A 27,817-nucleotide genomic window follows, 5' to 3' on the forward strand; every position below is an offset into this window, starting at 1 on the left:
CAGAAAGCGCCGCAGATTTCAGCTCGGAACGATACATAATGCAGAGGCGGAACTTCGTTTCGGGATATAACGAGTACCTTCTTCGGTGTCCCGGAAGCCAAATGTCGATGTTCTTTGCCTTCAATTAGTACCGCAAGATGGTACACAACTTCGGGAAAGTTTCGCGCGATATAATGCGAGCCGCGAGATAAACCTTCCGCGATGATAAAACCAATGCATGGCGCGGGAACATTTGCGGCTTAGTGCGTGTCTGTCGTTATTTAACTGTCGGCATCGCATGCTGCGACTGAAGAGAGAGACGAGTGCTAATTAAATAAGTTCTTTAGACTTATCGAAAAGATAATAGAGACATTATACCGCACGATACCGTATTTTGCGTGTTAATAACGCTTTCTACGCGGATTTCTACTGACACAACTTTAATAAAAAAAAAAAAAAAAAGGGAGAGAAGTTTATGCTAATTAAGAATTATGATTGAAGTTGAGTAAAAGGGGATATTTAGAATCCATAGTAAAATAAAAATTAGATTATTATATTTCTATTTTTCGCACGAGTACATTAATTCTCGACGAGAATTTCTGTTATACACTTAATTTCCCATATCTCCTCTCAGAATGAAATAGCACGTTGATAAAATCGATAGGTATATCAAAACCGATATACGGTTATTCTAACTTTGGGAAATATTGTTTCATACTATTTCAAATAAAAGGGCGAAAGCTGATAAATTTCTTGAAAAATTTCCATCGAATAGATTAAAAAAAAAAAAAAAGAAAAGCGAAATAAAAAAAAAGATATTACGCGATTTTTCGTGCAGCGGCAATTAATACGATTTTTTTTTTAACAGCGAGCTCAATTGAAAATTAACTTAAAATAATTTTCGTTAAATTGCACGATTTCAACCCCCGCTTTTATTTTCGTTTCAAACATTTCATATACGCTGTGATATCAATAAGATATCCGTGCCACGCTTGATCGAACGACTCGCCCGTTTTTAACGAGGAAACTTTTTATACACATTGCACGCCACGGGAATGCATGTACGCCGACGTAACGTCGAAGTAACTTCTGAACAAAGTTAACTTCGGAGATATCATAATCACAAAGCACGCAATACTTATCGCCCGAGTGTATCGGGCGATATCGAGATATCTCCGGACATTCACCAACACGGACGGTCGAGTATAGAAGTCTCTCTTCTCGCGAGGAAGAAACTCGGCGCTAAGAGGATCGCTAGATTAAGATAACGTCCATTCTACTGACATTATTAAAGAGTCGAGAAAAAAAAAATTTTGATATCGCGTTGTACTTGTAATCAAACAAGAGCAAAGTGGCACGAGAGAGATGAAAAAAAAAGTTGAACAAATTGAAAGAAAAAGAAATAAAAAAAAAAGAAAAAAAGGAAGAAGTGAAAAGAGAGAAAAAGACGTTGTTGAGGAAACGTGTACGTGAAAAGTCCGTATCTAAGTATCTGGGATCGCTGAAGAGTCGGGCGAAAATAGCGCGACGGCCGTGGTGAAGAGCGGTGGCGAGGAAAGGACTGAAAAGGACCCGGTCAGGGACCCCGGGGTGCGCGTATACTGATATCTTGTTTAATTAAGCGAACTCCAAAGCGCGCGGCGTCTTGTCGTGGTAAGAAGCCGACCCATTGTGAAGCTCAAAGCCTGCAGTAGCCGTTACTCGCCACCGGAGTGTGGAGAGGAGATTCATTCTCCTCCTCTTCGCCCTTCTCTTCCACTCCTGCTCCTCCGTTCGTGGTCCTTCGACTTTGCGCTAACGAACACCGTAGACGTACGTGTGTACATACGGGCTTTTACGTGTATCGTGTCACCTCGTAGATCGCGCGCGTAAAAGAGATAGAAGGAGAGAAAAAGAAAAAAAGAGACAGATCGGAAAGAGAGCACAGACGCGCGTACTTGTGTGAGTACGTACGAGCGGAACGAGAAGGAAGGACCAAAAATAAAGCATGGAAAAAAAAAAGAAAAAAAAAACGCCGTTGAGAAGAAGTGAGGCGACGTGTTCCGTCCTAATTACGTGCCGCCACCGACTGCATGCTGTTGCCGCGGCTGCTGCCGCTGCGGCATCCACACTGCAGGGCGTCGGAGTCTGCACAGTTAACGAAAGGCGTGGACACTAACGATTCGAATGCTCCGCGGGGAAAAACGAGGGGAACCCATTTCGATCCAAAGTGTAGGAAGAACGACGGCGGAGGATATAACGACTCTCAGCAGATGAACGAAATGTGTCCTCGTTTTGCGCGTATCGCGTCATGTATCTGTTGCTCTTCGTCGTCTATCGTAACATCGTCGTTTCAACATTATCAGTCAGAAAGGTTAGAAATGATACAAAAATTTTATACTGTGTAATTAATTCTTGCTTCAAATTTTATTCGACCTCGGTACATCGCAGATATAAAATTTTTACTTATTCGTTTATTCACTCATTATTTGTTTAACGCAGCATCAGAAAACTTTAGCACAATCTAATATGCGCCTGCAGTGTTGTTCGAAAAGTCGTCTTTGTCGCGGGATCGTATGCGAAGCTAATTAGCGCGGTAATGTAAACGCAGAGACAAGTCAACGAATTCAGATGAATCAAATGCATCGCTAAAATAAAAAAAAAAAGAATTAAAAAATTCCGTCAAGCACGCGGCGTCGTATGAATGAGATCGCGTACATTTTACATGATTTTAACGAGTCGGTGGTTTCTATTCACGAAACTCGGGCGAGCGCTTGAAGATGCTACGCGGCCGATTCAAGGCTAGACGGAGAGATACTCCCATTCGCATTCCGTAATCATTATTTTGTGGTCTACGCGGATACATTCGTTAATTGAAACAACCGGAGGTCCTCGTCTCGCCAGTGCTCAAACGGAAGAATCACAAAAGCCGTGACATTGTGGCCTTCGTTGGCGCGAGACACGACGACGGTGAGATGCGGAGGCTTTTCTGCGCGCGAGGGTGACGTTCGAAAGGGTGGCGAGCAAGTGAAAGTTCAAGGGTGACGACACGAGGGTGTCGCGCAACATCGATCGCACCTGAAACATCCACCTTTCGCGGTCCGCTCATCCTTCGTTTTCTTTCCTGCGCGGCCCCCACAGGTCTGTCTCTCTTTTCTCGCGGCCGTTCATCGACCGTCGGCGCAGGTATCCGGGATCCTCTTTTAACGCCCTTCGCACCCCTCGGGCGCAAAATACACGTGCGTCCCTCACACGTGCGACACGCGTTTGCGTAAGCGCGTGTTCCACGCCGACGCTCCTATACGCGTCTTTACACCAGAACCCGGCGACATCCAATTGTCCCGGGAATTACTGAATGAATAAGTTACACGGCAACTTTAACGCCGGCTAAAAAGCCCCATCAAGTTTAATTAATTTCTCGTGAAGTCAGTTTCTTGTTGATCCTGCTGAAGGGGCCTTTCGTAATGGGTTCTTTTCTCGGACTAGTATTAGGGCTTTCACGGTAATTATAATGTACATCGTGTACTAGGTACCGAGACATGAGACGTTAAATAATATATAATTATATAAAGTACATCGAGAAGTATGCGAATGTCAGAACTTATTGCAGCTACGTATCTTAAATAATTCAATTCAATTTTAATATTTAATTAGTATATCCAGGCAAAGACGGTACTTCCACCGGGTCGTACTCGATCTCGACATAAGAAATTGGCTACGATGTAAAGCGAGGTCCTTTTGATTCTTCGATCGCTCCGAAATTACAATTAAATCGAACAAGACTAGCAGGCAGGTAGCCGGGGGGAAGGGAGGAGGGTGGGATGAGCGAGCGCGAGCCTACGTGCCGCGCGCTAGGTATATTCCCCCACCATTCTCACTCCCGCTTTGTCCTTCTCCAGCGGTCGCGCGCGCACACACGTACTACACACTGCACAGCAAGCACGTGTCTCCGTACAGGAAGTAATATTCATTTGCGTATTGCGTGCAACGAAAACCGCCCGGTACGAGAATTATCTTCTCCTTCTCATTCTCCGTATGAGGAAAGCACGTGTGAGTGTATCTTCTTTCCGTAAAATAAGTTATATCCTTACGCGTTTGTTTCTACGACGTAATCTTTTTATTTAAGAAGTGTTGCGTGGACTCGTGCAGCTTTAACTAATTATCTGGACTTTTTGTTTGCAGGGACCAGTGCGAGGACGGAGTCGAGACGGCCTGCGAGGAAGCTGATCACTCAGACGGGAGGTCTGGCATTCTGAGAGGAGGAGGAGGTCCAGGAGGGACATCATGCATCGGCGGAGCAACTCCAAGGTAAGTATCACTTGCTCTTTACACGAAAGTAACAGCTATCTCGTTTAGATAATAAATAACTATATTTTTAATTATTTAATTTGATTAATTAACTTAGGCGCGTATACATCTTTTTTTTACAGTAAATATTTTTTTAAACATTTTTATAATGAAATCTTATACTTTTTTGTTGCAGGATCATCGTTTAAAGTGTCGTTAATCGTCGATAATCGAATTAACGAACCACGGTCGGGGTTCGTCGCGAATACCGCAAAAGTAATCGCGCGTCCGAAATTTATTATATTAATTTTTTAAACGGGAGTGCCGCCAGGGTCGGTCGTATAATTTTAATCAACTATTCGCGCGCGTATTCGGGAGTGTCGCGAGTGACTTGTGCGCGGAAGGATGACTCGACACGTTCCATCTGAGAGGAGGAGCAGGCTCGGGATGGGCATCCTGCATCGGCGGAGCAACTTTTAGGTAAGCATCAATTTTTTAAATAAAATTTTTATAAAAAAAAAACTTTTACCTTTTTTTTATTAATTTTATTAACTGATACATTGGCATGTCTACATTAATATTTTCTTTTTTATGTTACAGTCACCGGCAGAATTCGACAACTCCGCTGAAGCAGATTGGTAAGTCGAATGATTTATTTTTCATAGTTTGTTACTGGAGTCTCTTGTACCGATAACATGTCGTCGACTATAGATTGTATAAAAATTATTAAAAGTAATTAATATCCTCAATTATAATAACGCGCACAAATTAGGACAATTAAAAAAATATTGCACGCAAAGCGTGCGCATAATTTCTTCTAATAAATAACAAAAGTATAATAAATATGAGATAAAATAATAAAACATTATTAATCAATCGTTAAAAAAAAAAAAGGAAAAAAATTACCCGCGAAACCGTAAAAGAAAAACAACGTTTAAATAATTATTCTTTAACTATTTCTCGATTAACATTTCATCGTCGCGTCTGCGAATCGTTTAGCTGGTCGCTTGGCGTAAGGTAGAAAGCGAAGCTCGTTCGGCGCGCGGAGATGAAGAAACCATAACGCGGTAGCGAAGTGAATTAGACGATGTAACAGAGGTGCCCCGGGTCGCACACTACCGCGGCCAATGAATATGAAACAGTCATTAGCGCGCCAATCCGGAATCACTTAAGTGCGCACAGAGTACCAGATCGTAGAGGGAAAACGGGAAGCGCGGGGAGGCGTAGGAAGAAGTGAGAGAGGCGTCGGAGGCTAGGTGCATTGAAATGCATTGCTGCGGGCCGTCGACGAGGCCACTGTCGAGCCGTATGGAACAGGCGCTCGCGGCGCCTATCCCAGGAATACGATCGTCCCACGAAACGGGAACGCGCACATGAGCCCGGCGCTCCTGTCCCGGCGATAAGATCGGGCGCGTTTGTCGGCTTTATTGGCCGGTTGCGGGCCACCGATAACGCAAGATTGCATTACGACCATAAAGTCGCGCATCTCGCTTGGCGTATCCGCGTAAAGCTCTATCGTCCGCGATGGCGACGCGCTCCCCAGGGCGGTTGGATGCTGGGAACGAAACGCTGGGCCGTGATGACCGGACAGCGAGAGCGGCTGCAGCGGCACGTACCTACCGGTTAAACAATTTCGCTTTACGATCGAAAAACGTCGCCTTAGGGGGAAGAGCGATCGATTCCTGAAACGAGGAACGTGCCCCCAGCTAGACGTGTCGCGCGCGCTGGCAAACGAAATAAATCGGGCGATTGTGAACCCGTGAAGCTTGTCGACGGGTGCTAATCTATCGCAGGACACGGAAGATGAAAAATTTCAACGTGCGCGCAGCTAATTATATAAAATGCCCGAAGAAAACCAATTGAGTGCCCCGCGATCGTACGCGTCGTGTAACGAACTTCGGTCTTCAATAACCGCAACGTATTTCCGAACGTAAACTTATTTGAGAGACGGGGCACGAAATTCGATTTTATATTTTATTCGGTTACGGCACAGTTTAATTCTTTTATCCCGACTATTCCGGATTATTCTTCTCGCACGCCAGGTTTATTTGAACGCTCTCCGCAGCTGCCTCGGACTTTGAAATTTTCCCGAGGATTTGCTTATGGAAGCGCGTAGGTCGCGGGTCGATCGTGCCCCCGTTCGCTCTTTCCGACCCTCTTTTATCCCGAGGCTAATTCAAACGGGGGTGGTTCCTCGAGATGCATTACCGGTTAACCCTGGGCTGTCGTAGATCTACTTAACTGCGCCCGTAAGTTTTTCGAACTACCTCGTTGCCGCGGCATCGCAATGTGCCCGCGGTGTAAAAGCGGTTCGACTTTCGGTCGATACGAGCTCCCTACGTACGCGGATATATCGGAACGTTTCGCAAGTAGAAAGGACTTTGGCTGTATCGCTTTTAAGCAGGGCAAAAACTCCTCGGATCGAAACGCTGCGAGAAAATCGGCTTAATTGCACGCGCTGTCCGTCGCATTTCCGTACCCTCCGTAATTAAGAGAATCCGAGAGAGAAAAAAAAAAAAAAAACGAGATACGGATAGAGAGGTAACTGTTCGTTTCGACGATCTGATCTTTACCTCTACCATTTTCTCTATCGCCCGGACACTTTATATTCGCGGAAAATCAGCTTTAACGAAATTCCGACCGGCTGATATAATTCACGTAGCAGCGTAGCCGTTCGGGCAGGGTATAACCGGAGGCACTGCAAGTGCCGGCAGGCACGATGGCCCGGCACCGTGCCGGCGATGTAAATGACGCCGTAATGCACTCAGCCAAGAGAGAGAAAGAGAGATACACGGTTGACGATACCGTTAGTAAGTAATACGCGCCATCCCGAGTAAAGTAGCCCTTACCGAGAGAACGAGGACGGATGAGAAAAAGGGGCCGAGTCGAAAGGGACTGAATTATTGTTAAAGGGAGGGACTCGAGGGAGAAGAGATCCGGTATATTTTTTATCTTAATGGCATTACACAGTTCTACGCTTAGCGTGCGATGGCTCGCCTCGGCTCGTCGCGAATGTATTCCTCTCGCTTCGCGATTACGATGGCGCGGCTATGAAGCTTTCCTACCGTCGTTCACCGGCGAACGAGGCTTCCCGAAAATAAAACTTAAAATAGGAGAATTATTACGGCGATTCACTTTTAAGAGGATTCATCGAAAGATTCATTGCGGGGGAAACGAAGCCGTGTTGCGCCACGTGACGCGACTTTTCGAACCACCGCCGTGAGCCATGATGCACGCTCGAAAATTAAATTAGGATGTCTGGTTGCCACCGACGTCGTGCGAACCCGGTGAGATTGGATTGGCTTACTGGAGGCGAACGTAGGGATATATTTCTCGTGCGTGGCGGAGTCTGCCAAGTTTATCGACATGCATCGTATTACAGTTGATGTACTTCGATTACCTCGCTTGTGGCACTTTATTAAAAAAAAAAAATTAAAAAAATAAAAACAGAAAAAAAAAATAAATTAAAACACGCATCCGCATAAAAGCGAATATCAATTGCGATTTCGTAAAAAGTAAACGGGCGTAAATTTAAATTTAATAAAATTTTTTATTCTATTTTCTTTTTGAAACATCCAATTTAATCCTATCTTTATTTGCGGAGCCATTGTCGCAGAGGAAATACTTTCTTAGCAGTAGCTCGGGTCACGGGGTTAACAGCTGACTGTATTTCACGCCCCCATCGACCTTAGTATTAGCATATAAAGCGAGGTGATTCGTCTTATTTACGTTTGGGTACCTTCTTCCGTCGAATGTTTGCAGGCCTCGCCGCGAATAATTATCCTGTTTAAGAATCTACTTTCTTTGATCGCCGCTGTTATTTTTAAAGAGAGCTTCTAAGGCACTCGCGCATGTTTAAAGCCCAGAGGTCCATTTAGTCGCAACTCTTCCATTATAATAATTTTGAGAATACGAAATTACGAGTTCGCGCTAGAGACGATCAAAAGTTACCTTCGAATATCGTTTCATAAAAAATTCGCAAACTTTAACTAACTGCCGAAATTCATATATACGTATATGCAGCCATATGCAACTACACATACTTCTACTTTTTCCGACTCAATCACCTTGTCTATGAAACTTATTAAAAAAAAAAAAAAAAAGAGAACGCACTATTCTCTCCATGCACTGGAAATAGGTTGGAGTAGCTACGAGCTACTTTCGATTCGCTCTAAACCACTTTAAATTTACATATCTTTGCCGGCGGCCTTTGTACATCGCGTGCTTACTCATCGAGAGCACGCTATCCATTATAATAAAAAGCGCATCGCTCGTTGTTGTCTTTCTCCTTTTTGGCGAGAAATCTCACGGTAATATTCGACATCCACGGGAGGTGTAGGAGAAAAAGGCGGACGAGCTTCGAGTGCCGTGTCACAGCCTCCGTGATGTATCTCGCGCGTATTTTCGTTAATGCGACCCCGTTCCCCTCGCTACGTAACGACCCGCGGCGCATTTCGATAGCGCGATTTTCAGGGCGACGATGACACCGAGCATGCCGAGTCAATACCGAAAACGCGAATCAGCCGTGCGATAACATCTGTACCGCGTACGGCGGATCGGCGCGAAAGAGATACTTCCGCGTGGATGGGATAAAATTTCAGGAATGCTCGACGCGAGTTCTTCAAGCGTCGAGAAAAAAGCGAAGCGCAGTTATTTTCGCAGTAGTTTCGCAAAGATCTCGCGCGTCTCTCGTGGTATCTCGCGTGTCACGAGTGCTCGTTAAAGAATAAAAGAAGACATCGAGCAAGATAAATGCACCTCCGTTTGCGGTGCAGTTTCCCTTTTATATTTAAGGACATTGTTTGCACGTTCGTGCGCCCATCGCGGCATTGAAATTACGCAACGATTAAAGGAAATGTCATCAGAAAATACGCTGTTCGCGCTCAAGCCCTTCCCTCCTCAAGCCGCGCTCCTTTGTAGAATGTTATCCGATTTGTAGAAGTTACGTGTTAAGCTTGAAACGCAATCTCCTGAAACGTGACCAGACTACCAGGTTAGATTTATGTTCACGTCAATCACGAAACGCATATTAATTCTTGCCAGATCCAACATCGGATTTCCCTCTGACAAGCGGCACGACTGAGTCTTTAATAACGGTTTCGGGAAGTCTTGACGTTGCCTCGCAAACATTTTTTTTTTTTTTACGCTGTCAAAACGTTATTTCTAATACTTTCATAAACGTTTCCTCTCGAAAGTGGAATTCAGACTACACCTCAATCGCGTTGCATTTATGACGTCCCGTTAAAGATTTTATGACGATCCCGATATCAAGCGCGATAAAAGTACGCCGGATCTTTAATCCTGGGAGAGGATATTCCTCCCTACTTTGCTTGAACAATAAAGTTTGATCTCACGACACTTTGCGAGATAAAGTAAAGAACGGTCGGACGTAACGCGGGGAAGTTTTGCACGTTTCGCGCGGAGTTGTTACTTTCGTAATTAGGGTGGCGTCGCGCGGGGCTCGATCGGCGCGTGCCTCTGATTGAAAGATAATTAAAAATTTTCACCGCGCTACAAGCGCCCGAAGTATCCGTACGTCATCAGTCGCCGGAACGACCTATCAACCCGGACAACTGCAACGGTGCGAGTCCACGGCGTTGCAGTTGCGGTCACGCGAATCGCTCGACGTTCGCGGTGAGTACGCCATTAGATTCCCATCTGGACGCGCGCTACTACCACTGACAGCAGTCAGGCCCAAACAAGACGAATGACGCGGTGCGGTCGGTCGCAGTCGTGTCGACGTTACAGTCGCGATGGACGGGAGGCACGTAGGATACGCGGGTCGGTGCACGGGAGAAGCGGTTCGTACGCCCGCTGACAGGCCGCGATATTCCATCTGGCGGAATCGCATCCTCGGAGAACTCGTCGGACGTGGCCGGCTGACCCATCACAGTCGCGGCCGGCGATCGTTGCTGGTAGCGATACTCGGCCGCGGCTGAGCAATTCGCTCCCTCTCGTTCTCTCTCTCACTCTCATCGACCACTGTGGCTAGTGGAACCACCAGACCCGGTGGTCCACGTCAAGAGGAAGAGGACGAGAGGGAATAGAGGCCGAAGAAGAGAGCCGCGGCAAGAGAGATGATCAAAGCCCCGTCCGCATGTCAAATGGAGAGTCCGACCTCTCCGTTGCAGCATTGGTTGGCCAACTCAGATGATCCCCCGCTACCGCCGAATAACCTTTCGCTTCCTGGCGTATCTCAGTCTCGCAGTCACTCTCACCGTCTCATTTCCTCCCGCAGCGTTTCCTTCTTCTTCCTCGCCACCTTCGTCACCTCTGAAATCGCTGCGGCGGCAATGGAAACCGCAGTCTCGCTGCGACGACCTCCGTGTACGTCGTGTATCGGCCGCGCTTCGTACCCGCCGGCATAATTCAATTTTCGTCACGGTGGATGCCGCCGGTTCGTTTCGCCGCCGGTTCGTCCTTCTTTCACCCTCGAGTGCATCGACTTCTCGCGGCGCGATCTAGCCCTAGACACCCGGCCGCGTAGAAAAACGACGCCGGCTGCGAGGAGATCGTTTTCTTTTTGAAAGCGAGCGCCACGGCTGGCTCGTACTAAGCATTGTCGAGAGAAAATTTTCATTTCAAGTGCTATCGACGTTCGGGCACCTTCCGAGGCGCGCACGCTGCATACATTTATCCGCGCGACGTACCTGTTGTACCCGAGCAACGGAAAAGAGAGCGATCGCTACTCTTGAACTTTGTAACATGAATAAACCTCTATCGACCTTTATAAACTCAACCTTTATTCCCGAGGACCTTTTTATTATACTGGAATCGCTTCATACGTACGCCAAGGTCCGTAAAAAATATTTAAAAATATATTATAGGCCTATTTTGTAAAATAATTTAGCGACAAATGATGGAAGCATTAAATATATTTTATTAAATCCTAACGCTTAGCTAAAGATGTCAGGTTTGCGAAAACATTGCTGGAAATCGCTTATGCATTCGATCGTTTATTATAATTGAAAGAGTTGCGATAAAAGTTTCGAAAAAAAAAAGAAAAAAAAAAGAAGAGAGAAGCGAAGGGAATCTTAATTAAATTCCGCCGGTATTTGTTTCGGCAGCTTTCGTGTTTGCATAATAAATAGAAGCGCTCTCATACGATATTGTGAAAACTTGGCGAATTTCTCGCCGCGTTTCTCTTCAGCTCGCGCGCGCCCGGCGAAGAAGATAAAATCCATTTCCTCTCTGGTTCATGTATCCATACGGGTTCGCAGCGTCGCTGAAAAATACGCCGTTCACTTTATCGCCGGGCGTAACGCAAACACATTTTTCCGAATTGCATACGCATAAATTTACCTGCACGGGTCAACGAGTTAACGTTCTCTGTTCGAAGATGCATTTACGCTCTAAATTCGAATACTGCCGCGGTGGACACGTATATACGCGCGCCCGGAAGTGTGTGCCGGCCCACACGAATACGAAACACGCGCGCGGACGTGTATGTTTTAAACCAAGCGTGGGAATCTCATTGCTGGCACTTGCAGACTCACCGGCTGCCCGCATTATGCACGGATGCGAGCGCGTGCACACACAACCGACGTGGCTCCGTGCATGCGGACGAAATACGCATACAGAGATCAAGAGCAACTCAACCTCGGCTTGTTTGCCGTTAATACACGAAAGCGATGCTACCGACGTGTGTCAGTATGCGTGCCTCCGGGAAATGTTCATTTACAGGAAACTTTTCATCCGATACTCGCCACCGGTTTATAATTTTAAGCTTTGTTTACCTTCGAGATTTATTTACAGAAATCACGCGTCCCGGGATATAACGTGCGTACACGCGTACGATACGAAATATTACACTCGGAAATTTTGCTGAAATTTCGAAAAACCTGACGGAAAAACCGGGCACAGCTGCAGTTGTGATTTATCAATGCACCTCGCGGGCGTAATTTCCATCATTTGCAGCTATCAGTATAAGATATGCAGGTTGCGATCTTTTTGTCCGAAATTTCGTTCATGCAAAAAAAAAAAAAAAACCAGACAATACCGATAATAACGCTTCACGAAAGTCGTATAAAATTAATATCGAATAAATCGCTTTGCGGCATTTTGTCATTTAAATCGAAATTGCATTTAAATTCATCGCGCGAATTAAAATCTAAAATATCCGCTTCCGTTGTTACAGGCTTCCGTTATCGAGATGGCTCGCGAGTTTCGGAATCGATAAGCGCAACTATAATTTGATTACACTAATTAATACGAAAATAATTGTCTCGTGGCATTTTGTCAGCTGCATTTCAATCGAAATTGAGTCTATTGTGCGAAACCGAAAATACCCACTTCCATGGTTTCAGGTTTCCGCTATTGAGATGCCTCGTGCGCCCAGAATCGATAAGGGTGACTATAATTTAATTATACTAATCGTGTCGCGGTGCAGCAAGCTGCATTAAAAGTAATCCTTAAGCTAGCGTAAAAAAAAAAAAAATAGAAAAAATTATCCGACTAAAATTTCATTACGAGCGATACGAACCGCAGTCCCCGAGCTTATTCTACGATATCTCAGAATATAATACATACATATGTAATACGTACATATATATACATATATCAGGCGACTAATCTACGGATAAAATTAGATGCGTCCGCGACGGCAGGCCACGTGGGACACCAAGTCGTCGACGGAGGTTAACAAATTGGCGGCACATGGGAAATCTTAGGTGTCTACTTCTTCAGCGGTACTTACAGATGCATGGAACTCTTACTTTTCGCGTTGGAAATGTATAGAATTTCCCACGTGCCGCGTGCAGCGCGCGTTACCTCCATTCTTCAGGCTCGGGAATCAATTCAAAATTTATTTAAATGTCCGAGCGCATTCGATATGTACATGTAATTGCCATTAAATAATATCTTGACGCAATGGAGAAACGAAAGATTCATGCGCAGCGCGGACATAATTATTTTGATTATCCATACTGGCCGCGAAGCGGAAATAGATTATTGAAGACAATAATTCCGCAATAATGTATGTAGTAGCTAGTAATTGGCGTTGTTTGACATTATTGTTCAACATTAGCCATTTGAATCATTCACAGCAATCCGCAAAATAGGTCCCTTGCGATAATTGCGGTTTATTATAACAATTTCCCAAACGAGCCCCGAGTAATAGAATCGCGGGAGGGAAAAAGAACAAAAATTTAGAAATGTGGAATTTTTCTGAAAATTCGGAGAGCCACAATCTTTTTCCGGTTGAATGACTGTTCGGGAGGGGAAAAAAAATATATATATACATATATATATAGTTTTCATCAATATTTTTTAATTGCAATTTGCTGTGGTCGAGATCGAATAAATGGACGAGAAGGAAAAAACGGAGGAATTGCCCTATCATCGTGCGCGCTGTAAATCGAATTGTTGCACCGTATAGGATTACGCGTGCCACGCGTGCATCTCCCATGCACCGCAAAACGATTAACAGCAGCTTTTTTTGTTTTTGTTTTAATTGGTTATATTTTTTACGGAATTTGACAGAGAATCTTTTACCAAACAAAACGGGAGAGCTCGCTGGAATCGCACTAACCCGCGATTACGCACGTCGCGATCTTTATTGACGGAACTTTAGGAATTACAAAAATTGTTTTTATATATAATTTTTAATATCGTGTGAATTGTAAGCTTACTCTTTGAGGAACACCCATCCTTGCGCGGCCGTGCCTGGGAGAGCCTTGCGTTTGCTGACCTTGTTTCTCTTTTCTGTGCGTTTTTAATCCTCGTAACAGCCTCGAAAACGTAGTCTTCTTCTTGCTCGTATTTTGCCCTTGTTCTGCAAAACATGAAACAGTGCAAATAATTAAAAAAATGAATTTAAAGCAATAACGGAATATAGATTTAATGAATAATAAGGTATCTTTTGAGGAGAAAAATATTTTCTCGATTATTAACGCACAATAATTATTTATCAATTTCTATTTATTTATTTATTTATTTCTTATTTTGTTTGATTTCGCGCTCATTAAAATAAAGAATTATCCTTTTGCAATTTAAATTGACCGATTTTACCGATACGCTTTAAAACCGTATCGTTTATTCGATGAAAAATTTAGAATGCAACTGATTAAAAATGAACAATCGTACGTGCAAATGAAAATTTATGTTTCAATTATTTTGCAATACTTGCACAAACAGAATCGATGATATGACATTACATTTAACGTCAGGACGAAAATAAAAAAAAAAGGTCTGAATATTACAATATTAAAATGTCAAAGACACAGCTGGCAGGTGAAATTTTTTCGATTTTTATTCCGCGAACTACTTCGGAAAGGACAGTAAAATCAGAAGTCAAGTCGAGAGAATAAATTAGAAAGAAAGCAGACTTTCTTATCAATTCGGAATAATAGAATCAGTTCGGGAGACCGAATACTTTTGCTTCATATACTTTCTATTTTCTCCGTAGAAACGAATTGACGAATCTATTAATTTTCATTTTTATAATTTTGTCACGAGCCTTTTAAAAATTCATATTTCCGACCTGTCAGTTTTTTGTAAACGCCCCGGATAGAAGTAACCTAAATATTCCAATTAAGTTTTCTATATCGGACGGCAGAGTATGTCGTTGGCTTAATTTGCTCTCTCATAAATTATATATCGCCGTTTCCGATTAGACTTGCAACACCCATTTATTGATAAGCGATAAAACGTCTGGCGAATCAATACGGACAGATTTCTATAAATACGCGCTTGTACTTATTGCATTTTATTAAATGGCTATCGCGGTTTAGCTAACCACATTTGCATTGATTAATCTTTAATGAAATATCTTCGGCGCTGCCGGTGTGGACGGACGCGTTCGCGAATTACGCCGGACAAAAGCGAGCTGACATTTAATGATGCGTGAGGATCTTTCTGAAATTTCCAATTTTAGTGGCCGTGCCTGCCGCTACCAATCTCGCAAATCGAATAAATCTGGGTTGCCCACAGCATCGCTGTTCATTAACGGATAATTCAGATATGCCGATTAGTTATTCGATCGCTCCCTCACAACATCGACATATTGTGTTAGTGCCGGCGCATTCGTTTATTAGTACTGTCATAGCGCCGCCTAATTAGCAGCCTTTACGACGCGGGCGGTAGTTAGAACGAATTATCGAGCTTTCAACTAAACGGTCACCGTCAAAGTACTTCTAGGCTTTCGTAAATTAACTATTACATCTATAAACAGGGTAAATATTAACTGCCCATTTTTTTTTACCGTTCAAAAGAAATATTACGACTTAAATAATAGTCTTAAACTATTAATGAGTTTCATAAATTTTGCATTCATATTAATTAGGCAAACTAAAAATTGAATTAAAAGTAAGCGCTGATTACGCGCATATTTGCAAAAAACACGTCGCAAAGGAGGGCTAATAAAAGGTACTAATATCGTTGAGATCGTTACAAAGCATCTAGTTACGTCGTAGCGCGCGTAATTACAACGGTATCGTTAGTTGAACAGCGTTCCGATAGCGATAGTATTACAAAATGAAGTTAATGCGAGCGGGTGGCAAACTAAATTTTCCCCGACCGGGCGACAAAGTGTTTATCGGGTGGTTACTATTGGTTACGACATCCGAGTCGACATAACCAGTGATATCGTGATTTAATCAAGGACCATCGTAAAGCAATAATTAATGCCGCGCTGTATCGATTTCGGGCGAAGCGACGCGTTAGGACAGCGTAACGTGTTAATTAGGAGGCGGCGGTGGGAGAGGTACGAGTGGCTATTATGCATGCACGTATTTACGTAGAAAATTATTCGCGCGAGGAGGGAAAACGAATTAACGTTGCCGCGCAATTATTACAGCCCGCATTTTGCAGCGCGGGCGTCCGCTGTTTCCGCAATAATGGCATCACGCTGCCGCGGAAGCTGCTCCGCGCGGACGACAAACATTAAACGAGGCTTTAATATTTTTTAAATCGGTCTCTCGCAAGCTAGATTCGTTAAGTTGGACTACCCCCGAATGATCGCGCGGTATAATAATCGCACATTTCTTCCTTCACGAAACGTCAGTCAGGATACTTAATCGCAATTTTTTTTTTCTTTTTTTTTTTTCTTTACTATGAATATTCCATATGATTTTCTTATACGGACCGCGTTACTTCTAACAAATTGATTAAACTAATCACCCGTCGCTCGCACGTAAATCGATTCGTTTCTTCACGACCGCAATTAAGACGAGTTACAAGGACCTTCTGGTGCACTCCAGTGCATCACTGTATGCGGGTTAACGGATCGCCACGCGGCAGAGGGAGCGAATCCCGGACGATTCGTTCACTGACAAAGGATTTCCAGGAGCCGCAGGAAATACCGGGGGCTAATTTCCGAAATCGTACCAGCTGCAGCGACGAGCGCGCCCATTCCCTCACCCGCGCCGCGAGAAAGCGGGCGGGTACCATCCATGAATTCCCCGGAAGCCGCTATTATTCTAGAGAAGATCGTACGTATTTTACCCACCGCGACGGTGGCGGGGCGCGGAGGGGCGTACTAGCGATATGGGCAAAGAATACAAGAGACTCGCGGGACCGCGGGAGTTGGAATGTCGTCCCGTAATATTGGAAATATATCGCCCGGGTTGTAACCACAAGTCATGTTCAATCGAATGAATCGTATGGAATAAAAATAAACCTGCCTACGCCGAAGAGACGGCGAAGGTCCAATACCCTCTCCGGGCGGCGGCCGTGGGTTACGCGCGAGTGAACGCGGTGGAGGAAGAAGTTCGAGGTAGAGGAAGACACCGGAGGGAAAGAAAGAGAGAGAGAGAGAGAGAGAGAGAGAGAGAGAGAGAGAGAGAAAGAGAGAAGACCCGCCGGAGGGTAGACAGCCCAAGAGTCGACAGCCGTGAGGAGGGAACGAGCGTGAGACGGAGGGAGCTCAAGGGGGATCGAACAAATGTTCCGGCGGCACATGCATCAAATCCTGAAGTTGCGTGAGAGATGGAGTCCCTGCTTGCTCAGCGGCGGGCCGCGATAAAACGGCCGGGCCGAGTTCACCCTCTTCATCGTCGTCGTTGTCGTCGACGCCCGGCTCCGAGTCGAAATGAAGTGTTCGAGCCGGTACTTAGCGTGTGCCAGAGGAACGCGTATAAAAATTACCCGACACCTTACGTTGAGATAAAATCCGTGCGCACTCGATTTAACAAGCACTAATAGAAGCTTCCTTCTTATTTACACTTCTTTTTTTTTTTTAATAAAATTCTATGGAATTAAATTCGCAATAATTATCTGTGACGTTTCGTGCAAGCGATCAATGTCGGATCGATGTTTGCAAGCACCTATCTCGCAGACGTCGATACGAGCATTCCCATCGCGAAGGAAGTTCGACAAGGGTAACAGCTGACGGGCTGTGCGGGAAATTGAGACGAGAAGGAAACGGAAAGGAGATCCTAGAAAGGGAAGAAAATACGGAGCTCACTGCTTGACGAAATTTCGGTTGCAAATTTTGTCGTCGTCTTTGAGTACTTACTTTCAGTTACTGCGTTTTGCAAAAGTATCCAAGTTAAGAAAAAATAATTAACAAAGTCTAGCTTTTCATTTATAAAAATAATATATTTTTCGCATAAGATTAATATAATTCAATATAACCGAGCTTTATTATATCTCTTTCTCTCTCTGTCATTTTTTTCTGTTAGCGTGTATTCAAGCTCTCCGACAATTATTAACCATGATTATGATAACATCCCAGAAATTGCTTCGCTGTATCTCCGTGCAAAGGCATAAACGTACGTCGTTCCGGCGGCGATGTTGAGAAATAAAGGGAAACGAGAGAGAGAGAGAGAGAGAGACGGTGGATGTAGAAGTAAGAGCAAAGTGAGACACGGGGAGAATAGCTGCACCGAAAGACAAATACGGCGCCAGACTCGGTTACGTTACAGCTGGCTGCATCCGCGCACGACACTCTCCACGCCAGCTCCGGATCTCGCTCTCTTATTCCTTTCCCGTTTTACAGAGGCCGCCAATCCTCCGTCTCTGTCCCTCCCGACACGAACTGTAGATTGTAAGTATGTACCCTTCGAGCTTACGCAAAGGTGGACACGAAAAATTATCCAATCCCCGAGATTCCGCCTTGGAACACGTTTTATCTTGGTTTCGCGCGTCGGTTGCGAATTTCCTTCCAAGCGTGGATTTAAACGTCAACACGCATAATTACTTTGTTCTCATTTTAATTAAAAAAAAAAAAAAAAAATGCAATATTTCTCTCCGTTCGTTTTTACAGAAATACATTTTGATGATGCGATTACTCTTAAACACGATCGTAATTTTATTTTGCGGGAAGCCGAATGCACGGTAAACAGGTGGTGCTCGCCGGTTGCTTTCGGGCCATTTCAATTAGCCTTTCGTTGTTCGATAATAAAAGTTCGGAGATAGAGCGTACGTGTAACTGAAACTCCGCGGTCTAATAATTAGTTCTTCGCGAGGGGTGGTGGGAATAGCGCGGACGGCTGCCGACAAATTCAATTGGTTCCTTGCGAGGGTACCCCTTGATTATAACTGGACCACTAGGGAAAAAGAAGCGAGCAATGATATTTGCCCGGTTTTCGACTCCCGGCACGTTTCCCCGTAAATTACGAGGAGAGTTTCGTGCGCCCTTTCCCGCGGCGGGATGTTCTCGATTTTCCGCATTGTACCTCAACGCGAGAAGAATTTCATGTGCCGGCGGAAATGCGTTATTAAAGTCTGCGATTTTCTACCCCATCTTTCCTCATATTCTACCGCGCTCCTTGCCCTTTCTCGCTCTCGCTGTCTGGTATGCGTCCGGACGAAACTTTCTCGCTGCTCCTTCGTCAAATTGTTTTAGAGCAACGCGAAGAGGGGGGAAAAGCCGAGATGCAAGGGAGTGAACGGAGATAGCGAAAGGTAGAAGGACAACGAGATAGGGAGGGGGGGATGGAAAAACTTTTCGGAGTAGAGGAGAAGTTAACATTCTTCTCTCTGGCACGACCGCGTAAAAAGGAGATGTCGGGGTCAAGAAGCGTCTTACGTATTCTGCAAGCTCAGGTTTACACGCCCGAGTTATGGCCAGAAAAATCGGAAGTTCGCGGCCAGAAAGTGGCTGCCGAGTGCCTCGCGTGTGACGCGCATAATAAAGTCGCGAAAGATGCAACTTGGGGAAACGTTTGTTGGTACCCGGAAGTGAAATGTCGAGGAAGAAGTGCCACCAGCGTGCCAAATTTGATTTTCAGACAGGGACGGGAGTCGGCAATCCGGCTAGAGTATACTTACATAGTGGAAAGACAATGTTCCTCGGGGGGGCCCTTAGGGGGAGGGGAAAGGGCGGGAGACAGTCGTAAAACCCAGCAAACACGAACTACTTTGAAGTAGCGGGATTCTATAAGATGTACGTGATGCCGTCAGACATCTCGTAAATGGTACTTTCGCGGTGATTTTGATGACAGCGCAGAGCTCGAGACACTAACGATACCGATAATCAACGTTTCGAAATTAATTTGATCTCGTTAGAACGTATTTCTTTAATTCGATTTTTAACTTCGCCCGTATTACGAGACATCGAGTCCCCTTCTCCGCGTTTTAGAAATGAGAATATGTGAAAATATTGCGTTTGCGAGAGAGCCACAGAGGCGTATTTTTGCTCTCAAAAGAATTTTCGTCGGCTCGACATCGACTACTTTTTCGCCTATAACGCCTGCGGACCCTCGAAGTAGAGGGAGGACAAGTCCGTTATTATGAAAATCCTTAGCGGGCGAAAGCCGGGTTATAAGCATGAATAAAATAAGCGGTATTAAAATCCACTTTCTTCTTCCTCTACCTCTCCTTCCAGCACCTGTCCCATCCAACGCCTTCCTCTTTCCAGCCCCAGGTAGGCGCCGAGTTCGGCTTCGCGGGCGGAGTAATGGCATTCCTCTTCTCCTTTCTCTTCCTTCTCCTCAACAATTTACTTCGTTTCGAGGCGCTTCTCTATCTAAGCCCGCGGCTGTTCTGCCTGTCTCCACCACGTCGGTTACTCGATAAACGCGATTCACCGCGAGATCTTTTGTGCACGGAACGAGATCTAAGATAGCGGAAAGAAGCAATTGGCCGATTATCGTTGAATTCTACGAAATTAACTTGGACATCAGAAATGTTTAGGAATAGTAGTAACGCCTTAAAAATAACTATTAACAGTTTAAAACAATCTTTAAAAAAAATAATAGTCGCGAGAGCAAGAAATATTTTGTCGCACTAACAATATTGAAATTCGAATTAAATATCTTTGACTGTTTAGCATCTGTTTCATGGCAAAAAAAAAAAAAAAAAAAAATATATATATATATATATATATATATATATATATATATATATATATATATAAAGTATAAAGGAAAATGTTGAAATTTCACTGATTTTCGTACAAGAACGTGCTATTTCATAATGGACGTCAGTTTCGCACTCTCATTAGCGTGCGATTTATTTGCGCGGGTAGCAATGCCGAAATAAATTATTCGCGGCCTACCCCCTTTCCTGGGAGAACTCGTCGACCGGTTTTAGAGGTAGTTCTATGGTAATGACGGAAGTACATGAATATTGAAGGAGTAATCTTCGCGGTTTACTGCGTGTCCCTTTCGCAGCGCAGCTTCTCCACGACTCCGGCCGCGAAGTTGGGTCAATATCGGTTTAAAGTTCGCTATTTTCCTCCTTTTTTTTCTTTTATATATATATATTTTTTTTACGACGTCAAATAAATGGATCAGCCGAGATAAATGACGAGAGTATGCCGATATTATCGGACAATCCATTTTTCACTCAAACGATATTGTTCGTATCGGAACGCGGGGGCCAGCCTCCGAGAAGTGAATAATTAATTATACGATTGTAATCAGTAAAAATATTTGATCAATATCGTTAAGCTGAACAGGGCGCCGATTTAAATCTAGAATTCCCCGCCGGCGATATTGCACGCCCGACGTATGCAATAATAAAATAACGCGTGGATTCGTGTTAAAAGCAGACTCACTGTGTTCTAACGAGCAATTATGTGATCGTATAAAGACTGATGCGCCGGGAATAAGCAGTAATTGCATGGATGTCCAATTAATAACTGTATATCTAGGTTTGTAGCCATTATTATTTCCTTTAATGATTCGACGAATAACACACGCGCGTCCAGCCAATGTTATATTTCGACGAGGAAAAAAAAAAATCGAGATAAATATTACTCACTTTTACGTGCGCTGTCGATTAGCACAAACTGCGATTAAATTATGATCTTTTTATATAAATTTAACGGTAAGTTTGATAAGCAAAAGCGAGAAACGTAAAAAGAACTGACATCGCTGTTAGCCGAATGCTGGAGAAATCAATGAAATTACGAAAGTACGGTCCAACAAAACGGGAATGGTACAGATACGAAGTAGAGAGAGGTAAGCGAAGGTTAGGAAAGCTGGATGCGTTCCAAGACATGCAGGCGAATGGTGTCCCAGCGTGAACCTTCTCGCGCTCGAGCCGGCAAGGGTTAAACGTCCCGCCGAGATTTATTCTCACTCAGTAAACATACGAGAACGCGGCTCTCAATTATTCTCCCAAGACAAATTGCCTAAAAAAAAAAAGAAAAAAAAATCAATCGAGAAAACTGGGGTCCCTGCAGTTTCTATTTTCAACCGATTAATTAACTTCAACTGTTTCATAAATTTACAAATAATTTAATATCGGTAAATATAATCTACGTCTCAATTACTTCCGTCCCTTCGCGACACGACAGCCTAGAAGTGACAGCAAAACGATTAAAATATGAACGAATGGCGCAAGATTCGAGAAACATATGAGAAATTCGGCGAACAGTTTAAGCTCTTACACGGACGAGCGGAGTTTGGATGAGATACGAGAACAGATGGGGAAACGGAGTACGGACGACGCGAGAACTGGATGTGCTCCAAGGCATGCGGGCAAGTAGTGTCGCGTGCACGAGCTTGCGGTTCTCGCGGCGTCACGTCGAGAATCACGCCGAGAGGGCTTCCATCCTCGTCCGGGGTGCGGTTGTGTCGTCATTGTCTATTCTTCCCTATTTCGTCGCGCTTTTGCCGCGCCGGCCGGTGCTCTGTGTCGTTACCATGACTACCATCGCGTCGGAGAAGATGGTGGATACACAAAAGTATCGGGACCACGCTCGTTCTATTTTTTTTTTTTTTTTTTTTTTCCACGATTTGTTCCGCCGACGTAGCGACGCGAGATTCGGAGACACTCGAGTCCTTCGCAAAAAAAAAAAAAGTTGCGGCGCGACACGTACGAGACAGATAATGTTTACCCCGTCGAAACAATCACTTTTCGTCACCGCGCCTCGCGCATCCGCTTTAATTAGGAGCGGAATGCCTTCCCGCTTGAAACACAGAATTACCGCAGCCGCTTTGAAAATCTCGAGGAAGCCCCCGTCGTTCGTGTTTTACAAGTGTTAGGGGATAAGATGATTTAATGAGACGTTTAATAAGGCAATAAGTATTCCGTCTGACATTTTTGCACCTTATTACGGCGAGGGTTAATCTACAATAACGTGTAACAATCATTCAATCGCTCAAATTATTATCCATATATTATGCATCAGCTTATTCTTATCTGGCCAATTTTCTTATGGAATCCTATTATATCCGAGCGCTTCCCGTGCCGGGTATTGTCCATGCGTGACTTTGTCAGAGAGATTACGATCTCCGATCGCGTATCTTAATTGTATACGCTTTACGGAGGAAGTTATTACTCTTTTTCATTCGAAATTGCGCCGCGTTCCGGTAAACGCCGCAAAGAATGAGATCCACCTGCTTTCCCGGCCCTCTTCTCACGCGAAATTAAATCGTTGCGCGCCGAACAATACGCGTGCCTAATTTCTGAAGGCGCATAATGACAATAATAATACCGGCGGCGCGCGTCTCTGAGGAAGTCGGGAATGCGGATAAGGGGATAATGAGAATGTTTTGCAGCGCGACGCCGTGCGTCTGTAGTCGTCCCGGCGGATTCTTCGGTGTCTTCGTATAAAACGGCATTGTGCGCCGGCGATGCGGTAGCGCGACAGGAAACGACGACGTGGGTAGGTCTCCCCGCGAGGCGGCGAACGATACTATTGGCGATCGCGATACCATGATTGTCACGCGGATAACCCGCGCATGCAAAGCAGTCGCAATTAAGCCTGGACGATTTGCATAAAGGTATTGTTTAATGGGAGAGAACGACCGCGCGAGACCGGGAGCGAGCGAGAGAAACGCCGGTGATGAGCTCACGATAATTCGATTGCATTCCGTTGCCCGTTGAGCGCCGGACGGCGGTCGGTGCTCGACAGCAAGGCAGTTATCGGCATTGCGACGAGTGTCAATTAGCCCAGGAATTGTGGCAAATACTTACGGCGAGAAACAGACTGCAACGGAAGCTTTCATCTCCGTAAAATATTAAGACGTCTTAAAATCTCCTGACGTTCTCGTCATTTACGCGGAAGTTTATTTTCTCTCTGCGACGGTGATTTTTCTTGTTGAGCCGCGACTTATTTTTATATATTTTTTTATTTTATATATATATTTTCTTACATTTTTAAATATATTTTTTTAATTTTTTATTTTGAGGATAAAGCGCGGAATAGACGCGTTTGCTTAGCAATTATTTACAGAAAAGGAGTATCTTCTTATCGTGATCGCGGAGCTGCGAAAGATTAACGCGCGCAACGAGCGCAGCCGGAAAATGATCGAGGCGCATCGCGCTTTACATCCCGCTTGCAGGAAAGCCGGACGTCAATCTTTCTTAGATTAACGCATTCCCAGCTGGCGTGCGAGCGCCCCGCAAGCGTTCGGGGCCGATGATTTATGATGTTATATTTCCCCTCGCGGCATTTGAAATGGAGATGTTTCAATGGCCTACGGGGGAGAGCGAGCGAGGTGGAAGGCGGCACGTTGCGACACGACGCCGTGAAAAGCCTCGGCCTCGAGTAGTTGTTGGAGGAAACGCGACTATTACGAACGTATCGAAGTTATTAATTTCCGCCACCGCGGCCACGTTACGCCGGTGTCCCTCTTCTCTTCCCCTCGTCACGTCCCACGTCGCCGTCCGTTTCGTAACGAGCGCGCATCCCTTCGAAACCGGGCACCGTCGCTCGGTGACTCTGCGAAGGGAAAGTTGAATAGAATATTTCCAGCTACGTCCGCAAACCGCTTGGTCACCGCGCGATTGATCGGATGGGGCTCAGGTCCATCCCGGCGGATAAATGCCGCGTAACGAGTATCCTCGCGTTTAATATATTATACAATAAGCGGTATCGGGCACTTCCGACGAGCTGCATTCCCTCCCAAGAATTAATATCCCGGCTGTATTTTATTGCCCTTTAAATAGGTGGCGGAGACGTCGATTTCGGTCAGGCTTTTCAAACGCGAAAGATTTTCGCGATACCGACGCCGCGTTTTACCGGGAGAATACCCGCCCTGTTGTGCACTTTTTGTTAACTACTAATAAAATTAATTTAAGTGGCTTTGATATCTGAAAATGCAATTTCACTGGTCACTCGGCTCTCGAATTTCATCAACGTTTTTCTTTTTTCTCTCTCTGTATTTGCGCGCAAAACTTGGTGAAAAATCTCTCGGTGGTGACAAGCCGAGGGATGAACATGTGCCCGTGAAACGCACCTTGCAGAAGAATGAGATGCGCCGAAGAATCGCGCGCGAACTGCTCTATTTATCCAAGTTTCCTTATTTGCGGTGCTTTGTTTTACGAGCTTTCGCGCAAAGGTGGAGCGCCATAAGTCGTAAAGTAGTATCATGGCGTTAAAAGCATATACTCGTATCTTTTTATTACCTTCATCATTCAATTGATGTGCCACTAAGAAAGTTAAGCTTATGCCGCTTTATCACCTACACCGCACTAAGAAACTCGACTCGGCTTTAATATACGGAGCTTAATTCCTCTCGCCGTGAAAGTATCCTTAAGAAGAATAGCTTCTTCTAGAGACGCTGCGTAACAGCCGTAAAGTATCGTCGATCGAAGCGTTGACGTTAACGCGAGTGCGATAAAAATGTAATATAAGATTCTCCCGGCCACTCTCGCGAGATAACAAACGTTATAATCGCTTTATACGAGCCAACTGGAACGAAACGAAATTTAAAACGCGATACTTGATTTCACGCTACATTTTCAAATTATTATATATCCCGGCGCGCTACGTCCCCCGTGTTATCATCCGAAATGAAAAACCAATCGGCCAAAGCAACGTCGCTGGAAAGCACAATAACTGGGCCGCGAATCGCGACGGACAAATTGCGTTACGGCAATCATTGCAGAGCGGCCATGCGACCTCGCTTTTTCCTCTTTGCGCGAAAGTTCCTGTTGATTGCCGGCAGTGATTCAATTGCTCGTACGGAAACACAACCAGGACGCGCGCCGTCAGAAAGCAATCGCGTTAAAAAGCCTCGCCGTTGAGTTTGTCGTTCGAGAAAGCGCGTTTCGTTACCTCATTTTTCTCCCTTCCCGCCCCCCTCCCTTTTCTTTTGCCGAATGTATTATCGATCGGGGCTTTAGCTGCGAAAAACGGCCAATGGAGTCCCAATTCGCCCGCGTTGTTATCCGAAAGTCCGGGGGCTGATCGCACATCTTTCACGGCGGACGATAAAAAGAAGAGAAAAATAATCGAAAAGGAGCTTGATCGCGTCGGTGAACAAAGTATTTCCGTTCGGATCACTTTCCGGAGATTGAAATGGAAAAAGAAAAGCAATAATTTGGTTAAACTTTACACCAGATTTCGTGCACACAAGTCTCGACGACTCGTATTGTCATTTTGCTGTATCGTTACGCGGAAAAGTGCGCGTCTCTTCTATTGTATCTTCTTCCCCCTGTGCTCGTTTATTTTTAGTTCTTTGCGTGTCACCAAATATGAGACTTTACTCGACGATTTTCCGAGCGTGCGTCGTAGAACACAAACGGAATCACCGTCGTTTAGATTTTAGATGAAAGCTCGGCATGCTGGCGCAATTCAATGTGCGGTGAGGTACACAAATGCGGCTTTCCCTAGCGAGGCACCGATCCAGACGGGCCAGATCTGCTTTCCCACAGATGCGTATTTAGCAATCAATGGCCAAGGAATCAATCCACCGAGTAAGCATTCCGGCAATTGAATACGCAACGACCATCAATTCGCGCACCGTAAAATGCATTACGCGTCTTCGTAGCCGCTCCAAATTATAAAATTTATTTTTTGAAAAACTCGCGTTAACTGTAATTGCAAAGCCAGGTATTTCTTTTTTTTTAAATAAACAATTAAACGTTTTTAAATAATCCACGACGAGGCTCGATTATGCATGTGCAAGAAATAATATTTCGCGAAGATACGCACGTGGTGTCTCGACTTCAATGTACCACGCGTAAACGTACGATGCATTCGTTACCATTCATCCCGATGCGTATACTAGTATTGGTGCAACGTGTGCGCGTTACTATTCGAGAAGGACAGAATGCACATGCTATGCAAGGATAAGCGCACTTCCCCAACTTCTCTCTCTCTCTCCCTCTCTCTCGATCTCTCTTATCGCCAAGCCTCCGCTTGGCTGTCCACCTCTTACTTGGATTCCAGTCCAGACAAACAGACTTGCTCTCTCACAGTCCGCGCGTTTCGGCAAGCTAGTGCAACCCGCACGAGGGTATTTGCGTATCCCGGCAACTCTCTCCCGTTTGGAGAAGGGGTAGGGGGGGAAGAGGGATTCAGGTTCGGTTCTGGCTCTCTGCTCCAAGCTCGGTCGACTCCCCCCGCCCTTGTGTACTATGCGACAACTGCTAAGTGCTGGCAAGCAATTCTGGCATCGACGTCTCTTACACGGAATTACTGTTAAGCGCGAGGCCGCTTCGCGCGTTTCCGTCCTAAACTGATTAGTCCCTGCGATTCAACAGAGTATCTCTGCCGCGGCGCCGTGAGGGGTGGGATCGAGAATTTCACGAGGGTGCCTGAGAGGCTCGTCGCTGGTCAGGAACGCCAGAAGACGAGGAGTGTCAACGGATTCGCTGTTAAACGTCAGGCGCGTCGACTCGGGGAATTTCGAAATTCAAGCAAGGGGCTGGGAGAATAATGTACACTAATTTGTTATTTAACCAAGTAATTAAAAAAAATTTGAATTTTTTAATGAAAAACAGACAAGAGAAGAAAACGAATTAGTAGTAAAAGTAAGATGTTATCTTCGGGGAGTGAAAAAGTAAAATGAGGGAGATGGAAATGACGACGAGAGGAAGGGACGAGGTGCCATCTCAATTATGTATTCATAGCTCGAAAGGTATAACGCGCATAAGGGTGGCAGTAGAAGTCAATAGAAATGAAATATCAGCGCTAAGGTCCCTCGTTGGTCCTACCGTCCTCTCGCAGCCGCCTTTCCGACGCGGGATCTAAAGTGTTTTTCGATATCTCGGAAAAATTCCACTACGCCGCCGCGTTCCTCGCTCTGGTTTTTATTTCTCCCGGGCGCGAGAGTCGATTGCATGTGCGCTAGTAATATAACTAACTTCCCGCGCGTGCATCTCCGCCGGGAAAAATCTCACGGCGAACTAAAACGCCGAGAAAAAGTATAATCCTAACTTAAACGTGCTCCACTTAATATTTAAAATCTCGCGGTACTTTAGACAATCGTGCGTTCAGCGCGCGCTGACA

General features: G+C 45.0%; 1 protein-coding gene across 7 annotated transcripts in view; it reads right to left on the reverse strand.

Annotated features, from left to right (window-relative positions):
• LOC139102339 (SAM and SH3 domain-containing protein 1) overlaps nucleotides 1-27,817 on the reverse strand; it is a 253,641-nt gene that overhangs the window by 29,188 nt on the left and 196,636 nt on the right. For all 7 annotated transcript variants that reach the window (XM_070656222.1, XM_070656214.1, XM_070656204.1 and 4 more), the window contains one exon: nucleotides 13,875-14,017. In XM_070656222.1, coding sequence (XP_070512323.1) covers nucleotides 13,875-14,017 — 143 coding nt within the window. The remainder of the gene's footprint in view (nucleotides 1-13,874; nucleotides 14,018-27,817) is intronic.

Source organism: Cardiocondyla obscurior, linkage group LG01 (genome assembly GCF_019399895.1).
Source record: "Cardiocondyla obscurior isolate alpha-2009 linkage group LG01, Cobs3.1, whole genome shotgun sequence".
Lineage (NCBI taxonomy): Eukaryota > Metazoa > Arthropoda > Insecta > Hymenoptera > Formicidae > Cardiocondyla > Cardiocondyla obscurior.